The 19,252-nt window shown below is 33.1% G+C and overlaps 2 protein-coding genes across 3 annotated transcripts; both read right to left on the bottom strand.

The window, feature by feature from the left end:
• Positions 1 to 417: 417 nt before the first annotated feature.
• On the bottom strand, positions 418 to 5,357 carry LOC130802423 (peptidyl-prolyl cis-trans isomerase FKBP20-1). Of its 2 annotated transcripts, none has more exons than XM_057666442.1 (6): positions 5,195 to 5,357; positions 3,550 to 3,673; positions 1,994 to 2,127; positions 1,824 to 1,903; positions 1,409 to 1,501; positions 418 to 1,000 (listed from the first exon to the last, which is right to left on the bottom strand). In XM_057666442.1, the coding sequence occupies exons 2-6, from the start codon at positions 3,656 to 3,658 to the stop codon at positions 844 to 846; spliced, it is 573 nt and encodes a 190-aa protein (XP_057522425.1). In that variant the 5' UTR covers positions 3,659 to 3,673; positions 5,195 to 5,357; the 3' UTR covers positions 418 to 843. The 2 variants fall into 2 exon arrangements, with proteins under 2 accessions (XP_057522425.1, XP_057522426.1); XM_057666443.1 differs by having other exon boundaries at positions 5,187 to 5,349.
• Positions 5,358 to 7,508: 2,151 nt separating this feature from the next.
• Positions 7,509 to 12,728, bottom strand: LOC130802656 (protein CHLOROPLAST IMPORT APPARATUS 2-like). The gene is made up of 3 exons (XM_057666664.1): positions 9,852 to 12,728; positions 9,055 to 9,210; positions 7,509 to 7,815 (listed from the first exon to the last, which is right to left on the bottom strand). The coding sequence occupies exons 1-3, from the start codon at positions 10,929 to 10,931 to the stop codon at positions 7,765 to 7,767; spliced, it is 1,287 nt and encodes a 428-aa protein (XP_057522647.1). The 5' UTR covers positions 10,932 to 12,728; the 3' UTR covers positions 7,509 to 7,764.
• Positions 12,729 to 19,252: the final 6,524 nt, after the last annotated feature.

The raw sequence follows: 19,252 nt of genomic DNA, 5'->3' as shown, positions 1-19,252 counted from the left end.
AAATTCTAAACTTAAGCTCAAACACAAAAACACTTACAAATTCTAAACTTAAGCTCAAACAAAAAAACACTTATTTTGAAAATAAAAATTTTCAAAGTTTATTTTAAAAAATTTATTTTCTAAAAAAGGCTCATTTTATTCAATTTGTCACATTTAGTAGTTTTTGGCCCTTATATAAACATGATATGTACACATGTAAACCCTAACACAAATACACAAATTATGATTTTTAAGCGTGGAATAAGAGCCTATATTATATTAGTCATAGAATAAAACTTTAATTTTGTTGTTTGAAAATATTTTTTAAAAAAAATTGGCCAGGAAGTAGCTGTAATTTGTAATGCACTCATTGATGGAGACAGATCTCACAAGTTACAACAATGCATGCACTCATCATAGATGGAGACAGACCTCACAGAATCCAGGAACATAAAAATCTATATTCATCAGGATAAAAAATGCAAACTCACGCACAAAATTTTTGCACATAACAAAGATTAATAACATTAATCTGTATGAGTATGGTTTATGAACTGCCATTTGGATTTTGGAAGTTCAAACCAGTTGGGGATTAGATGGCATGGGTAATCTTCCACAACCGCCATCAAATCTTCTCATTCTGCATTGTTTCTTCAATAATTAACCTTGTTCAATGAGCAAGTCTCGAGTGCATTACACATTGAAGCTCATACACGGCATAGATATCATAACCGAGAAAGATGTCTATTACATTATCTCATACTGAATATGTATGTATATTTCTAGCTGGTTATGGCCTACATGGAAAAATACCGGTTCAAAAGAACTCTGTTATTGTATCTTACAAAGCTAGGAATACAGTACCTATTTTCCTTTTGCTTTTCCTTTCCCCTTACCCTGGCCTTTCTTAGCCTCCAGCTTGGCCTGCATACGAGCAGCTGCAGCTGCTTTAGCGTCCTCTCGCTTCTTCTTCTCTTCTTCCTTCAATGCAGCTGCCATCTCTCTCTGCTTTCTCAATTCCCTAGATATGTTTTCATGCAATGTTTAGCAAGGAAAATAAAGGCCTAACAATAGAAGAAAGAAATAATAATAATAATAATAATAATTAATAATAGAAAAAATTGATATTAATAATCCAACCTTTTGCTTGTCCGCTATTAATAATCCCACCTTTAGATTATTTTATAATAATTCAACATTTGCCCTTAGTTCGCCGTGCATAATCCAACCTTTGTTTTAGTTTGCTGACAACATTTCCTATTATTACCTATTATTTGTAATAAGATATGTTGTGGGCAAAAATGACAAAAGTAGATTAATAGAAAATAATTTAAAGGTAGGATTATTAATAGCAAATGGGTGAAAGGTTGGATTATTAATGTCAATTTTTCTTTAGTAATAATGATAGTAGCTATGCAGTGCAACTTACTCAAGCCTAGCCCTTTCACCGGCAGCATCATCAGCACTTATTCCCTTGCGTGGTCGGCAAGCCACCAGCTCTACCTCAAATATTAACGTTGCGCTACATTGTATAGAATTGGTGACATGGAGTGAAAACAACATCAGCAGACCTCGAGTTCCACCCCCGAACAAAAAAAATTGGATGTTCTAGATATCGTCAAACATTGCATAGATCCTTAATAGCCTAATAGGGCATAAAGAACTCAGCTTTTAGCATTGAACTAGTGGCTGATACTAAAAGGTAGAGTATGCTTACTAATTCAGCTTTAATAATTTCCCCTCAAAGCAATGGCCAATGGTTATACTTCTTCTATAGCAACTCTATACTCATTTGACAATAGACTTGGAATAAAATCAATAAATTTGAAACATAAGTGACATACTCTGGAGGAATATCTGGAGCAGAACCGGCGCTTCCATATGCATATTCGGGCTTGCAAGTAATCTTAGCCACTTCTCCAACCTGAAAATAACACCACCACATTTCAACTTGACTAAACTATTTGGAGGTGGACTGCCGAGGCACTTAAAAGTAAATCGGACATCTATATACCTTCATAGTTTTGATTGCAATATCCCATGCCTTGATCACTTTCCCCTTTCCTATCTCAAATGAAAAGATAGTATTGTCTTCATGTGTACTATCAAAGACTTCATCTGTTTCAGCCAGAACGCCTTCATAATGAACTGCCACATCAAAAAACCATTATGCATAGATCAAAGTATAATGGGTCAGCATGTCTCCAACAACCAATTACAAGCATTATAAATTGCAGATTCAGTTCTTTGCTCCTAAACTCATTTCCCTTGATATGTACTATCTATCCTTCATATTGTTAAACTCCTAAACTCATGACAATACAAGAATGCTACACTAAATGTTCAAGCATGCTAGTTCCTACATTCTCAAAGACCTCCGCATCAAGATATGCATCTTCGTGTAATGCACACACAAGCAAAAAGAGAAGACTTCCTCTCCTAGAAAAGAGTGGTATAAGAGCCGTAAGTGTCAGGTACCCATGGTGGAAGACAAGAATTTGCATAGCATGATATTTTTCCATTTAAAACAAGTCAAGATAAAATTTTTCCTATAAGTTACTCTCTATGTCCCACAAAAATTGCTACATTTTCCAAAAAAGGATATTCCATTAAATTGCTACATTTGTACTTTGGATAAAGACTCCATACACTTTCTTTATTTTTCATCCACACATTTTTTTTTCTCTTTTAATATCATGATCATCCATACAAATCAAATTTTGTCTTATCTCTCAAGATATCCAACCAAAATTAATGTTTTTACAGTAACACTCGATGGAACGGAGGAGTATGTACAAAATAATTATCTTAACATTTTACACGTTGAAAAAATATATATAAAAGAGACTTGATAATCCTTTCCATAGTTCAAGAACAAAGCCGGATCGCATCGCTTAAGTTGTGTAGTAAAATTTTTTAATAAAAAGTCAAACTAATATTCCTCACGTTGTAAAGGCGTAAAAAGGCGTGTTTTGGCAGATTTGAGCGAGATCTCATGCCTACATACGATATTTGGCGTTATAATAACCATAACACCCCTCTATCAAATCACCATGTTCGTCATCTTGATCGCGACCAGTATTGCATTTTTGCACCATGATCCGTCCTCCCCCCGCCCCAAAAACAGACTTGAAAATATCCTATAAAAGTTACGGCAAAAAGTAACAATAAAAAGTAATAACATCAGCCTACAAGGATGTGGATACAATGGTAACTAGGGGTATGTGCTTCACAAACAAGGGAATTTTGTAATGGGTTAAAGATGGTAAGTAATTCCACAGGTAGAAAATGGAATGCCTAGAGAAAAGACATTTCATAATATTCAGTAGAATTGCATTTGTTTTACATTATTAGTTCAGTGTCACCAGGCTAATTTTAAAAATTGAGTATCAGAAAATTCAAGGATCAACTTAAAAGTCTCTCCACAATCTGTCCATTAACATTATTTATTAAATACTAGTTATGTCACTACATAATTTGGAAAAGAGCACCTGAGGGTCAAACGATGTCGAAAACAAAAAAAGTTAAAAAGTAACCCAAGAAAATAATTTGTTTAGTCTGAGAATTTACCATCCACAAAAGGAAGGTTATCTGTAGGGCTGACAGCATCATCCTTTGCCCGTCTTACTATAGTCTTGACAACACCACCATCACCAGTTAAGTCAATTACATCTCCCATAGTTGTTTCAAAAATCTGACAGATCAAAGAGTAAAAATGATATTAACAATAGCATTTACAATATAGGTGATACATTGGACCACAACAACAAAGTTAGGTGTCAAAGCTACACACAAGGACCATGACACTTGAGATGTCAAAGTGGAGGGAAAAAAGATCAAAAGATTCATTAATTAAAACTCGATTATGAAACAAAGAACAATCAATGATACAGTACAAATTCAACAATAACCCTTAAATCAATACAACTCCCTCAGTTTGCAAATGCTACACTAAAATGAGAAATTGCAAGTGCATTCTAAATCATACCTACATTGGTACTCAATCATCCGTAAATTCTTCACATTTCATCCGTAAGGTTCTCCATCTAAAATTCAACGTGACCACAATGACACTAAATCACAAAAGATAGGGTAAACTACATGAACCAAAAAAAAAAGTCAGCTCAAGACATCATCTAAGACAAAGTCGACAATCTTTCTTTTCTCTGCATCATGTTACAGAGTCCTCAAGACCCAATTTTTTCCTAACCTTGTTCAACTTCCATCCAAGCATGGGTGGTTTTAGGGGTATATAGGGTGTAAGATCGCCCCAAAATTAAGGGGCTTAAGATATTAAATTCTTCCTACAATAACAATATTTTAGAACAATTGATAGAACGTTAGCTAGTTTTTCCTTGGGTCAAGAGTTCAAAACTTGTGAGGTTACAAAATGAGAGCCATAAAAAACACACTACACTTAACAGTTATTGTTCTCTTCCCAATATTTATCTCAACTATCTTTTTAATCAACAGCCTTTTGAAATCATCTAATCAACTAAAGCTCTTAATTTTCCATGAATTATATTAAGGGCCTCAAAAAACATTTCGCACAGAATCTTGAAAACTTTTAACAAATTTTGCTCCGCTCCCCATCCAAAGCTATCAATCTGTCTCTATCCCCAACTGGCCACTTCACCAAATTATAATTCGGACAAACCAACAAGGTATATTTTCTTCACCAAAATATAATTCGGACAAACCAACAAGGTATATTATGAATCAAACACAAACTTGAAATTTATAATTCATAGCGTCCCTCATACATTGCACAGTCAAACTTCAACTATATTTATCTACAATTTATGATCAGTACCTAAAATATGTTCAATTTGATATAATGAAGTGTCAAATTACTCCAAAATTCTATCACAAAAAATCCATATACTCCTAGTAAAACAAAAATACATCATTTTTCTAGAAATACAGGGTAGGGAAGGGAAGGGGGCTAAGGGCAGAGTCTACCGAATAGAACCCAAAAACTTTGAGCCCGATTCTCAACGCTATCTAAATTTTACATGACAAGAAACAATCAAAAGTTATCAATTTTAGTCAGGAAACAAAAGAGATTCACTAATTGTACTAAAATGCATCATCAATCGGCAAAATAAATTGCAGAATTCAAAACAAACAAGAAACTATTTAACAAAGGTGCAAATAATTTAGGTTAAACAGATTAAAATAAAGAAATATAATTTACAAACTTTAACCTAATTACCGCTCAATTGAGAAATCAAATGACGATGATAGAGAAATTGGTGAAGTTAACGGCGACGGCGACGACGGCGGAGTACGAGAAATTGAGGAGAGAGATATTGAATGAGCCGAGAAATTGGTAGGCCATAGCAGTAGAAAATGCACGATTTATGTAATGACCTGATATGTTTAAGTGGATTTTATAAAGGAGGGGAATAAATAAGATTAGATTTAATTAAAAATGGGAATTAAAGATTTACAATTTACACTAATTGTTCAATGAGACGGTCTCATGGTGAGATCATTTTTATTGAGCTGCCCCAATATATATTTTTGTCTTAAAGTAATCACCTATAACGTTAAAGTGATCACTCATAATTTTAATATAATCACTTTTTATAGTATTAGGGTGATTACTTATAACATTAAAACAGTTACTTATGATCTTAAAATAATTAATTGAAAAAATAGGTTATTATATGAACCCCTCTCATGATAAGACGGTCTCATATAAAACATGCTGCACAATTTATAAACTCTTCAATCCCTTTGAATTTGTAATAAAAAATAATCCTACAAAGACTAAAAAATAATAAGGATAATTAAATTGTGTATAATGAGCATAAGATTAAAATGTAAGGGTATCAATAAAAATTAAAGAACGTTATTAAATGTAAATATTATTTAAAATTAATTTATTTTAAATAAATAAAATGATTAAAATAAAATTATTAACAAAACTCACGGGATAAAGCGAGTATGTTATTGGATATCAAAATTTAATAAAGTAAAAGGGAGAATGAAATCTACCAATCAAAGGAAAAGGCATGGAATCTTGATTGGTAATGGAAAATCTTTTGAATGTATTGTATTGTAGGCTTTTTTTTTTTTTTTAATATGGTGTCCTGATATTTTACTTTAACTTAACTAGTTAGTACATATACAATGCACGAACTCGATAAATAAAAGTAAAATGCATGAAATCAATGGATATGAAAATAGTGAGTATATATATTATTATGTGTGATAGCATGACTTTAATATTAGTTTTTGAAATATTTACAAAATTTAAGAAAAAAATTTTAAAATTTTAAAATTTTAAAATTTAAATCTCTAAATTATATAGTTTTTGTAATTTTCTTTTATCAATGTAGTGTTTTTATAGTTCCATCAATTAATTGAATTTATTGAAAAGTATTTTAGAAAGTCAATGATGACATTCATTATATCAATTTGGAGAGAAATTTTTTAATAATAATGTGATACATATGTTATTTTAAAAGTTAAAGATGTAAGCAGAGTTTTTTTTAAGTGTTATTTATGGATTGTAGATTAGTTGAGTTTAATGGATTAATAAAATTAATGTGTCGTGTTTTGTTCGCTTAATCTAATGATATTCGGTAAAAATATAGTAAATGTAACTAAAATATAGTAAATGTAACAAAAATAAGTTAGTTCAATAATCAATTACTATGAAAATCGTGTCGTATTGGGTCGCTCATGTGTCGTGTCTAGTGCTAAATCATATTGGGCGAAATCGTGTTGTGAACAATGTCATGTTGGCCCCATAAATGAAGTATAACCATGAACATTGTGTTGTGAACTTGTGAAGGACAACTCATATGTTGTGCCTTATCCCAAATTGTTTTATGTCAAGTGATGTTACGAATAGAGTCGTGTCATGTCTGGGTGGCCCATATGCCAGTTTGACTCACTTCATCTCTAATAATTCGTAAAAATAAGTATAATTCAACAAAATCAAGTTCAGTTTTATACGAATAACTTCAACTAGACAAATTTCAATCAATAAAGTTATAATGTATGATCAGAAGTCCAAATTAATCAAGTCATTAGTAAACAAATTCTCTAGATAATCTAGAAGAAAATACATACACAATAAAATATTGTAATATAGAATTATCACATTAATTTCAAGTCCATTTTGAATTTTTGATGAGAAATGTGTTTTGAGTTCAACTTATTAATCAAACTATTTTAATTGTGTTATTCAAGTTTGTTCATTTAAAAAGCTTTGACTAAAATATTTGAAGTGCTTGATAGAGTATGTCATATCTCAAATGGATGTATGATCCATATGCCATGCTTCTATCTTTCATACTCCTTAATTTTTAAATTCAATATAGCATGTCTTCTCCATCAATATAACACTCAAGTATATACCTTTTTTAGTTAAGGGAGGCAGAAAGAAGGAAAGGGCTAGATGAAACCGATCCAAAATCTTGTCTGAAAAAACGGTTTTTACTCCATTTTAGAAAAGACTCGATTCTAAATTTGAGATTGAGCGCAAATTCATCACTTACCAACATGCACCAAAGTTGCCACCAACATAATAATCTTATTGATGGAAGCTGCTTAAGTACAAAAGATACAAAGCAGGAAGGGGGATAACCATTGATTTAGACTACAAAAAAGAGGGAATAATAACACAAACTCTTTAATCATCCCTGTTATGTGTAACCTAACCCTGACTAAAGTTTAGTGTGTAGATCTTAGACAAAAAATATAACAAAAGTGTAACTTCCTGTGAAGAAAAAAACTATAAAGGAAAGAGAGGCCTTCTAAAAATTATTACTACTTTATTTCTTCACTCCCAGATGAATTAGGCCTTCTAACAAATCGTCCCTGCAATAAGAAACAATTTATGAGAATTAAGAAGAGAATGTAAAACATTACAATTTGTATGTGTAAGCGCAAGAATGATATGGCATTATTTCACTGAATGCCAAATAAAAACTATTGTATTTTATCATTAATCCCTATTAGGTTACTAATATTAATATTTTTTATTCGGAGTAATTTAGAGAATCTCTACGAACAAAAGGAGAGGGAATAATCATCATCCTGTAAATGGTTAAAATCAAATCCCTGTCATAAGGGTGAAAGAAAAAAACCTTAGTGACTAGGCTAACATAGAATTCTCGCTAGATTATTATTATTGTTATTATTTTGTCATAATAAATTATAGTTATTTTAGAAAATTTACTTGTTTCATAACATCATTATTAATTTCACACAAAGAGACTAAGCAACAACATGCTGTTAGCCGGTCATCCTGTGTATAATGTCACTAAGTGTCTCCCATCAAGGTAGGATTTTAGAAAATTGGATATACTCTGCCTTACCATTGTACGAATATCAAAGATATTTTGAGAATCACGGGTGGTTAGCCTAATTGTTAAAGGCTTCCCTTTTACCCTTGCGATTGGAATCGAATTTCGATTCTCACCGCGTTTAGGAGTGATTAATTCCCCATCCTCTAGCTGAAGAAATTCTCTAGCCTAGACCCGAATCCAAAAAAAAAGATGTTTTTGATGAACAGACAAGCTAAGTAATCAGCAAAAACGGTAGCAAACTCCTGTGCAAATCTACATCTACAGATATCTTTAAACAAATTAGGTGCAAACCCAGTGAAACTATTCCCATAACTTCAGAGTTCAGACAAGCATAATGAATGGGTACACTATACAACGAGAGTAGTGAACAAGCATAATTCTCCACTTTGCTTATCGTTCTTTTCCCTCAAACCTAATCAAAAAATACTTCACACCAATACAAGAGAGAAACGGTCGGTCTCCTAAGAGACGCCTCTTATGCACAGCACATTAAAGCTTGATTAAACAAAAAGATGATAATGGGTTGACCCAATCAGGGATCACTAGAATTTGTGTAAAAAGCCAGAGAATGACACAATGCACCAGAACAAATTCTAATCTCCATAATCATCAAATCTGACATGATAAAGATTGAACAATGACCAAATTGACATACAAAGCATCCAGAACAAATTCCAATCCTTAATTTCAAATCTAAAAGGACAAAAATGAGAGACTAAAAACTGATTAAGCTTGCACAGTTTCATACCTTCATTCTGGGTCGTTGATCCGCATTAACCTTTCTGACTTGGTACCTAATCTTTTTTGAGAAGAAGCGTGATCGCCTTTTCTCCTTGTATCGCTGAACACTTGCTTCTCTCAAGGCTCCAGACTCACCAAATAGATCTATTTGTGCCAACCTTGCCTGTCATTTCAAAAGTTCAATATATACTTTAGTTAACTACTTTTCAATGATTCCATCATTAGCGAATAAAAGTAAGCAAGTGGCAGGTTATAGGCTACAAAAAGCATGTAACTCAGAACTTTTACATAAAACACCAACGCACATTCTCTAATTGGAGTCTAAACAAATTTAGTAATATTAAATTCATATACTTTTAATGTTCTACAAAGTTAAAAATAGAGCACTAGTATAATATATATCACAAATTATTCTTTTTGTATGATTGTATCCATTGATAATAATTAAATCAAAATGAGACAGAAATGAATCATGTGATAATACACTGATACCCAAAGAAGGAAAACCTAACTACAGATACTACAAACGGAACTACCCAACTAGGAAGGGGATATTTGAATAAATAGCTTTTATTTAAACAGCAAACATCAAGTATCATTAGGCGCCAAACAGTCTCAAAAACTAACCAATTTATTAAGCAATCATTACGCGGCAAACAGTCGTAAAACCAATTTCCAAATTCATAAACTCTATCCTTCTATCCTTTGAATTTGCTACATCACGCAAATTGAAGCAAGAGCAATAATGATAGTGAGACATTCAAGAGCACAACAGACTACAAAAAAATTTAATTTAGAACATACCAATACATCACCTCCAGAAAATTCGGAGCCCAGAATGTCGTCTGAAAAGGGTGAGCCCTTATTAGACCAGGCATTTAACACCTCATCGTAATTTAGTTTTAAGAGCACCCCAGGGCTTGATTTAGAAGTTGAAGCAGAATCTTCCATGCCAGAAGTTGAACTAGATTTAGGATTTGAGGTTGAATTTTCCTTGCTGGAGGATGAAGTAGACTTGGGAATTGGCACAGCATTATCCTTCTTGGGGTTTAAAGAGGAGAGCTTAAGGTTTAATTTGTCCAATTTTTTCTTCTTTTCTTCTTGCAAGGGCTTGTCGAATCTTGGTGAAATTTCACCAACATTAACAGCCGGAAATCTCCACCAGTCTCCCTCATCGTTTTGTCTAAATGGCTTGGATATTCCTCCTCTCATCAATCCATGTCCAAAATCAAATCCCCCCCCTAAACCTAATCCTAATCCTAATCCTAACCCCACAGGATACCCATAACAAAAACTAACAGGGCCAACAACAGCACCATTGAAGGAAGTAGTGGATTCCCCTTCTGAACACACATTCAAATTTCCCATAATGCTATCTATAACACCCTCTCCAATTTCCTCATCAAGCATAGATTCTGCGTCAAAATCTTCATGATCGTCACTTAGATTAGAGGAATTCGTTTGACAACAGGTTTCTTCTGTATCATTGGAACATGGCTTTTCATAGGCAGTAGAATCTATCTGGAAAGCTGGTTTTTCAACTGGGAATGGTAGGAGCAATTCCGAAGAGCCTTCTTCAAATGAAAACGAAGAATATTCATGAGGTTTGATGAATTTGCAAGGCATAGAAATATCCTTGGCACAGAAGATGTTTGGATAGGCGGTAGAGAGCAGAGCAGCTGCCTCATTGTAGGTCTGATTGGGGCGCTTTCGAGGAGTCCGTGATCTTCGAGTTGAGATGGTAAAGGGGGAATTGCTCGATTCAGATATAGTTGAAGAAGGTGATGAAGAATGAGATGTTTGAAATGAAGTTGAAGGAGATTTAATGATGTCAAGGTCTATTGTATAGGCTGTCCTTCCACCTCCACACAAGCAGGAGCTCATTTTTAAAATATACCCTGCCCAAAACCCAATCAAACAGTCCCGATTTAATAATAGCTTGGAGCTAATAGAGTTAAGGAAACTCTTTAATCCTCATGAGGTTCGGGGAGCTTTAGGAAGTCAAATCTACAAGGATTTAGGAAGCAGATTCACTGAAAACTAATTTCCCTCCTGTACTGCCACTGGAAAAGAGGAGCTTTTAAGAGCCAAATTAAGAGAATTTAATCTTTGGCAATGAAAAACCCCATCTAGATTAACCTCAATAAGCTATTCTCAAAATGAGGATTGCAATAATTGGGCATACAGAAAAATAAAATTCTACTTCCTTTTTATACTTGAAGAGAAATCTTAAGGTTATGGGGCACAAAACTCAAGATCACAATCTAATAGTGAATGGGTTTTGCATTGAGAATCAGAAAGTCAGCTAAATCAAATAAAGTACACCCACATAAAGTTCAAAAGGAAAACTTAGCCCCACTGAGAAACCTAAGTATGGAGGAATGGGGAAGAGAGAGAGAGAGAGAGAGAGAGAGAGAGAGAGAGAGAGATTATGGGTGAATTATGTAAGAAGCAGGTCACAAGGGGGAAGAGATAAGAAGTAAAAATTCGTTAAAGAAGCTCAAAAGATAGCACAAAAAAGCATAAGTGGGACTCTCAGAGACAGAGGTAGAGTGTGTTCTTATGAATAGTGGCCTGATGGTTAAGAAAACAGAGCAAGGAACAACCTTTTCTTTCAGATGCTAACAATATTAACTGGACCACATTCTGTATCTTTACTATCTATGACAATTGCCAAAGTATATCGTAATAATAAACCTACAGGATTGACTAGAATGCCCCTGATTTGAAGTAGTACTTTCTTGAATTCTCAACAGTAAATGTTCCATCATAAAATTCTTTTTTCACAGCAGAAAAAAAATCAGCAAGAAATAAATGGCCAATCAAATAGCAAAGAGTGTCTCAAACATTGTCAAAAATCTACTTAGTCCAATGAACTTATCATTAATTTAACAGACTAAAATGGTTAACTAGTATCTTGATTTGAACACCCAAAAAAGAATTTCAGCTATAATTCCTCTATCATTTACCCTATTTTTTAATGCTCATTTTTCCATGAAAGCATGAAGTACCTATGAAATTTCAGGCCTTTTTACAATTTTTTGCTTGCACGGTGGTAGTAGCATTAGATGCAGCCAAACTCTGGATAGATGGCAGATATTTTTTAAATAAGAAAAAATGGTAAATATTTCTGCAAAATAATTTTACATTTAGATCTCTCTTGATAGACAAACAATAATATGATCATTAACCTAGTTCATCTATTATAAGTAGAAGTAACTTCTAAAAACCCTCAATCAATTATAATTACATGAATAATGCTAATTGCTATTGGAACAATTAGTAATGTGCACCCTTCCATCTCTTTGAGTTTGCTACAGAGAGTAACATTTCCCCTTACAACATGTCACGAAATGCCACAATCTGTAGCAAACTAAAAGAGATGTAGGAGTAATGATTATTTTAATTTCCGATTAATAATGAAACATTGAAGAAACTAAATCAACACTTGGTAATGTGTGTAATCCGTGTTTTATTTATTCCTGGCAGTAATTTATTTTCTTTTGTGTAATTTGCAGTAGTGATTGTTAAGAAGCCACAAAGAACACTAATAGATAGAACTTAGAAGTACATTATGGTTTCAAACTCCAAATCTATGAAATAAAAATCACTTTAAAATATTTACTATTTTGTAAAAAATACTCAACTTAGAGATACTTGTATAATTTAAAATCTTGATCATTTGTGTTATACTTCTCAAAAAAAATTAAAAAGAATATTGCCATTCTGTTTTACTTAAATGGAAAAAAAAGGACAAAACTAAAAATCTCAATGGCATATTCGTTATTATGGGTCTTATCAACCTATCCTAATGATGGGCAAGTATGGTGGATTGGTGGCTTGATAGGATTTCCTCTCTGTTACTCACTCTGTCCAGTGACACTTAGCTTCCACAAAGATCTTTGAGGAGAGTACTAAAATATAGAAAAGTGGGTACAAAGTATATAAATTATTAAAAAATAAGAGAAAGCAAAATGTTTGCATAAATTAAAGAAAAAGCATGAATTATATAATTAAAAATAAAAATATAACAAACCTAAAAACAAATTAAAATAGAAAATAAAGCAATATTAGTACTCAATTAACTACCCTATTGATGTAATTATGTACGTAAAGTAATCCTCAGTCATTTATTGCCCATTATATGTGAAGCTTTCTTATCCAATGACATGGCAGAATACTATTGGGTACACTAGATTTCAGGCTGACCTGGAGGATACTTTTATAGGTTGGTGGCACTTCACGTGCATCTAGAAAGGGAGAAAAAAAAAAACAACTTTTAAGAGCTAAAAATTTCCCCAGACGCAGCAGCCAAATGATTTGCAACTTTTTGTTGTCTTTCTCCCCAATTTTATGTGTGGCCGATGAGCCTTTAACGTTGCACTAATCTGTTACTTCAGATTTGGGATTAAACTTTAGAAAAAAGCCAAGACTCGTGTTATACTACTTGCAAACGTTATCCTTATAAGCTTACAGTGAAGCGAAGAGCCATATTTGTGCGGTTTAGTGTTACTATTAGCATGTAACCAAATTCCACCATTATTACAGCAGGATGAATCCGTTTGATGGGGACATAAGATAATCATAACCCCACCAAGAAACACTATCTTAGATATTAACCATTTGATATCCCCAAGATAACAAAGCTCCACGTTATAAATTCAAATGCTTGGAATTTTAGATAATCAAAAATGGGAAATTGTTATTAAATTGAGAGATTGATTGAATTATATGGATAATATTATAAGAGGGTTAAAATGTGTAAATGTAATTAAAAGAAAGTGATATGATCCCATTTTTTTTAAAAATGAGATAAACTGAGTAGAACTACTTAAAATTAGTAAACCAAGCAAATTAAAAATGACCAAAGAAGTAAATTCTGATATACATACATACATATATATATATATATATATATATATATATATATATATATATATATATATATATATATATATATAATATTTAAAATTAAATCTCAGGAACTCATTCTGAGATTAAAACAAGTACCAGAAAGGTAAATTCATGTGCCATGATATTGACTGCAAATCAGGTCCACTTAATCACCATAAATAAAAAATCCAAAGGCATGTTCTGCTAGTTGTGGGCCAATTGGCAACTACCTAGATTAAATCGATAAGGTATTAGCTAATAGTATATTGTATAGTCTGTACTACAAGACTGCAATAGTTTGATATGCGCCGAGCAATTAAGTCGCTATAATGATAGCTAGTGTAACGACTAACGACTACTACATTAGTCTCATATGACCAAAGCAACTAACGACTACGTTTTTTTATTTATATGGTTAAAAGATACATTGAAGCAAATTAAATAAGATCCGACTTAATTAATTTTTCCCTATGCATAAAGAACAAGATGTAAGACAACATCCTTCATTAACAGTTTGCTAAACGTAGCACCTAAAAATAATTAGAACTTTGTCAGTCCCCTCCTTCTTAAATCGTCCAAGGTATACTCGGATTTGGTATGATAACCTAATGGCAGATGCCTTGGTGATTTAGTAGGAGAAAGTAGGAACTTCAGTCTCTAGGTAATATTATTTACAAAGCAGTATCAAGGCACATGAACTATGGAGTATCACATAAGCCAATGTGTCTTGATATTGAATTGCAATAGAAAAATGTTACTCCAATATATTAGAAGGCCATCTCTCAATTGGTTGAGATCCTCATTTTACAAAAATTTAATACAAATATCAAGCAAATCCAAAAAATATGCAGAACTAATCAAACACTCCAGTATATAAGATAGCCCCATCTATAACACTCTCCAAACAAATATATATCGAAGAATCGAAAATAAATGGGAAGGAAGCTCACACAAATTCGAATGCTTTAACTTAAAATCAGAACCAGGATTTATTTAAACAAAAAACTCACTTCAAATTTTGTTGGTCTTTACATTGATAAAACTGTAAAACTGTCTTATAGTTTAAGTACAACATCAAGTAAAAAAAAAATGTTGAACCATCAAAAGATGGATTGCTTACTTTGGACAAGAGACAAACAGGTTTTGGAGTAGGGACAACTTTGCCAACAGACATAAAATTGAAGGTTTACAAAACTACTATTTAGTTAATAAATGCAGTGACGTATATCCAAAGAAAACCATGAACATTATTTTAAAAAATTAGAGACAGTTACTAACAGGACACGACCATAATAATTCTTCAATCACGAGGCTGCTAATCAATATACTGATAGACCCCAAATAATAAATTAAAAAAAAAAAAACGGTTTTCTAAAGTCTAGCTTACCTCAATCAAAAATAGCAAGCGCCAAGCAGTTGAAGTTCATTGCTTATAAGTTTATTAGAGTTTTGAGTTGTGAGTTGTTAATAGAGACGGTCTTCATAGTGTGTTCCAAATTATCCTGAGAGCGGATGGCAAGATATCTCAATTCTCAAGCAACTAGCTAAATGATAAAAGTTTAAATCAGAAGTCAGATTCTGACAAAATGGATAATCATAATAAGCCAATCCAAGTACTGTCTAATCTAACAAAAGGTCCTCTTTTTCTAAGTAAATCATCTGTGCACTAAATAGAACGCTGGTCCAACCAAATAGTTATAATGCATATAAACTGCTTTGACTATGGATTGGTTAATCACAACACATCATTAATGACCAATTATGTATTTGCAACATATTCCAAGTTGTAACTATTAGAGAAGATAATAAACACAAAAGCCGTATTCATAGGAAAGCAGGAAAGTCGAATATTCCAGAGATGGGGTCAAAGTTGCTGACATGAATTAATAAATTGATCAAAATATCAAATTTCCACATATTTAAGCTTGTCATTACATAAATAAGGACATTCCTGCACTGTTAAAAAGTTGTATGGATACAATAGTAACACTTCTTGAGGCAGCTAACTAAAGCCATGATCGCTATCCCCTCTATTATTAATCTTCCAGAATTTCTCTAAGGCTCTAACCTAGCAACAAAGGAAAATCTTGTACCTTGAGTACTAATAGCCAGACTGTCCAATGAAAAGGCTGATTGAAGTCTGAGCTCTGAAGTCAACTACCCAAATGTTCCTCCCTGCTACGCCCCACCTATTCACCTATTCACGTAGTTCTTTGTTCTCTAAAACAGCTGATCAACCAAACGAAACAAATAGATCAATTAAGCTCAAATAGATACTTCCTAGTTCACTTTGAAATTTTGAATGATGATAGAATCAAGTCTTTAAAATAGAAAATAGGAGTATAGGACAAAGAAATTTTCCCTCGCCAAAAAAAAAAAATCCTTCTGAAGTTAGGAATTTTGGGAAGAAAACAGAGATCCCAAGGTTTATCCTAGAATGTCCTTAGAAGCACATGACATACAATTCTTCATCTTTGTACAAATTTTGCATCCTCTTCATTTGTTCAATCAACTTATTTAACGATCATGCCAAATGGATCAATTCTTAAATTGTTTCGCTGAGATATCTAGTCCTCATCTTAAGATTTAAAATACGCAAAGTGTTCAAAGGCGCTAATGGTAGTGACAGAGCTGCATTGTGAATAATGGAATCATTTGGCCCCACTTAAATTTTTGCTTATTAAGTTTAATAAATTTGGCAATTTTTTAACGAAAGATGAAAATGATTTATAGTTCAACGGGACCAATGATTTATAGTACTCTAGCTACCGACTATATTAAAATGACTCATCAAATCATATACAATTCTTATTTATGTAAAGTCGCATCATATACAATTCTTATTTATGTAAAGTCGCAACTGATGATAGATATCAAGAGTCAATTGATTGCTATCACTAATAAGTAAGGGTAATACATTAAAGCCCCCAAACCTCGATTAGATAAGAGCCAACAATGACATTTAGGTAATGGAATATTGCCTTTTTAGGTTCCATCATTGAATTCTTCCTTGTCCCCGAATTTTATTGTGTTTGATTGTGTAATAATAATAAGGATTAGGAGGTTGTTTTGGGCGATAACAAATTACCTAGTATGACCTTATAGTTTAGGAAACTGTGATGCATCCAATGCAGAAGAAGGGGATCCTGACCTACAAGAGGCGTATCAAAAGAGGTGCACAAGCCATGGGGAATTCGGTTGAAGAAGCTATGGATTCTGTTACAGGAAGCTGATGCAAAAAATGTCCATCTGGAAAAGAGATTCAAATTAGTTATTAGCCCTTCCAGTGGGGTCCAGCTTATACATTGTATTTTGCCTCATATTGAGTAATACTCTAGAAAGTCCTAGCTAATGATTGTTAGGCTAAAATTATCTCTATAAATAATTGAGGTAAAGGCATTGTAATGGCATCTTAGGTATGAAATTACTTCTCTGGAGTAGCTAAGCTCAAATTAGCACATCTTCTCTTTTAATTGTCTTTCTTCTTTACTATTCCCTTAGCTTACTTTTTCCTTTTTTCCCTTTTTCCCAGTAACTTCAATTTCTACCTATTGAAAATTCCTGGTCCATATCAAACTTGGTCAAGAACTAATCGATATAGGTTGCATTTGTGCACTTCTCCAAATCAGTAAATGGTTTCCATGCTTCTATGTTAACCACCAACAAATCACATGATCATGCAATTTCAAAAGACCTAATGAGCTTCAACTACATGACCATTGTTGAGCTTCAACTAAGATTATCTTTCCCCATGTAATATTCCTGTACTGAATGTTAAAGATTCAGTGAAGTTTTCTTAAACCCAGAAAGGAAAAAAAGATAATAAATAGAAGAATGATGAAGAATTAGACAACATAGGAGGAAGCAATGCGGTGAATTTAATTGATAGTCAAGCTGAAGAAGATATCTATAAAGATTAAAGAGGCAATATCAACCAGTAACTCACTGAAGTCTTAATGCTTGAGCTTAAACAAGGCTTCTCCTATAGTCTCATTGTCCATCATATTGACATAGAAGATTTCTTACAGGTGACTACCCCCCCCCCCCCCCCCCCCCCCATCCCGGGCAATGGATAGGGGGTGTCTTCGACTCTTCACTACAACAATTAGAGGCTAAACTAATCAGAAAACTGAGCATCTTCAGTAACAAGACAGAAAGTAAAGAGCAAGTCAACTTTTTGGTTAGATCCATCCTATCCAGCTGTTTTTGATCTATTATGAGGAAATTTTGAATGCTAACATCAAAGGCAAGAGCATAAGGAACCTGACATATTACCGCCTCAGACTTAAGTTATGTCACCTGTCTGTGAAAGAGCTGAGCTAGTCTCAATTTACAAACATGATAAAAATTCTGTGAGCCATATTAGATGAGTTTAATAAACATAATCAACAGTTCATTAAAGAGAAATATAGTTGATGTCCAAGTTCATGAAAATTGAAATCATCAAAAGATGCGAAACAGGACAGTGCTGATGAGCCATGAAAATTGTCTATCCGTGACATAGGATCTAACATTGCTATATTGAGTGCTATAGCACTTAGGAGAGCGCAATACAACCTTTTCTGATTTGGAAACATGAAAACACATGATGTAGTAAGCTGTGTTCCCCTCAATACTCAATAGAACTGATCAATAAACAACATTGTTTTGCCTTTTCAAATTGTTCCTTCATGACCTACCAATACTATATGACCCAAAATGGCAATTACACTGCCTTGTTGGTGTTATGGATCTTTATGAAACCGCACATATTACTACCCTCCAAAAGTGATCCAACCAAAGATGTCTATCAAAAAATTAATGTATAAGGGGAAAGGGAAAAACAAAAAGAAAAAAAAAATGAACAAGACAGGGTCACAGGGCACAAGTTTAAAATGATACTTTTGGGGAGTTCACAGATTAAAATAACATATTAACTCTATCTGTCAAAGCCTAACGACATCAGTCCTCAAACTTTTAAATGTGAATTAAGATCGGTTTCCATGAATTCTATGCTTACCCACTAAACATGAACCAATTAAGAATCTATAGCAAAATGTGCTCTTCTAATATTTTCACACCACCACCTATCCGTTCACATGGGGTCGGGAAACAGCCATGTTTACAGTCATACCCAAAGATAGAAAAAGCTATAAGAGAATGTTGGTATCTCGAAATGTAAGCATGTAAAAGTCAAATGATCAAGGCAAAAGGCCATAAGTAAGTATTTTTTGCATTTCTTAGAACTTAATAAACATTAGAGAAAAAACACTAAAAATAAAAACCACTATTATAGTATCTTCTACTTTGCTATCGAGCACACTATTGCTAAT

The sequence above is a fragment of the Amaranthus tricolor genome, chromosome 16, assembly GCF_026212465.1.
Source record: "Amaranthus tricolor cultivar Red isolate AtriRed21 chromosome 16, ASM2621246v1, whole genome shotgun sequence".
NCBI classification, from domain to species: domain Eukaryota; kingdom Viridiplantae; phylum Streptophyta; class Magnoliopsida; order Caryophyllales; family Amaranthaceae; genus Amaranthus; species Amaranthus tricolor.
Note: the sequence above shows the minus strand (reverse complement) of the source record. Positions and strands in the feature narration are given on the sequence as shown.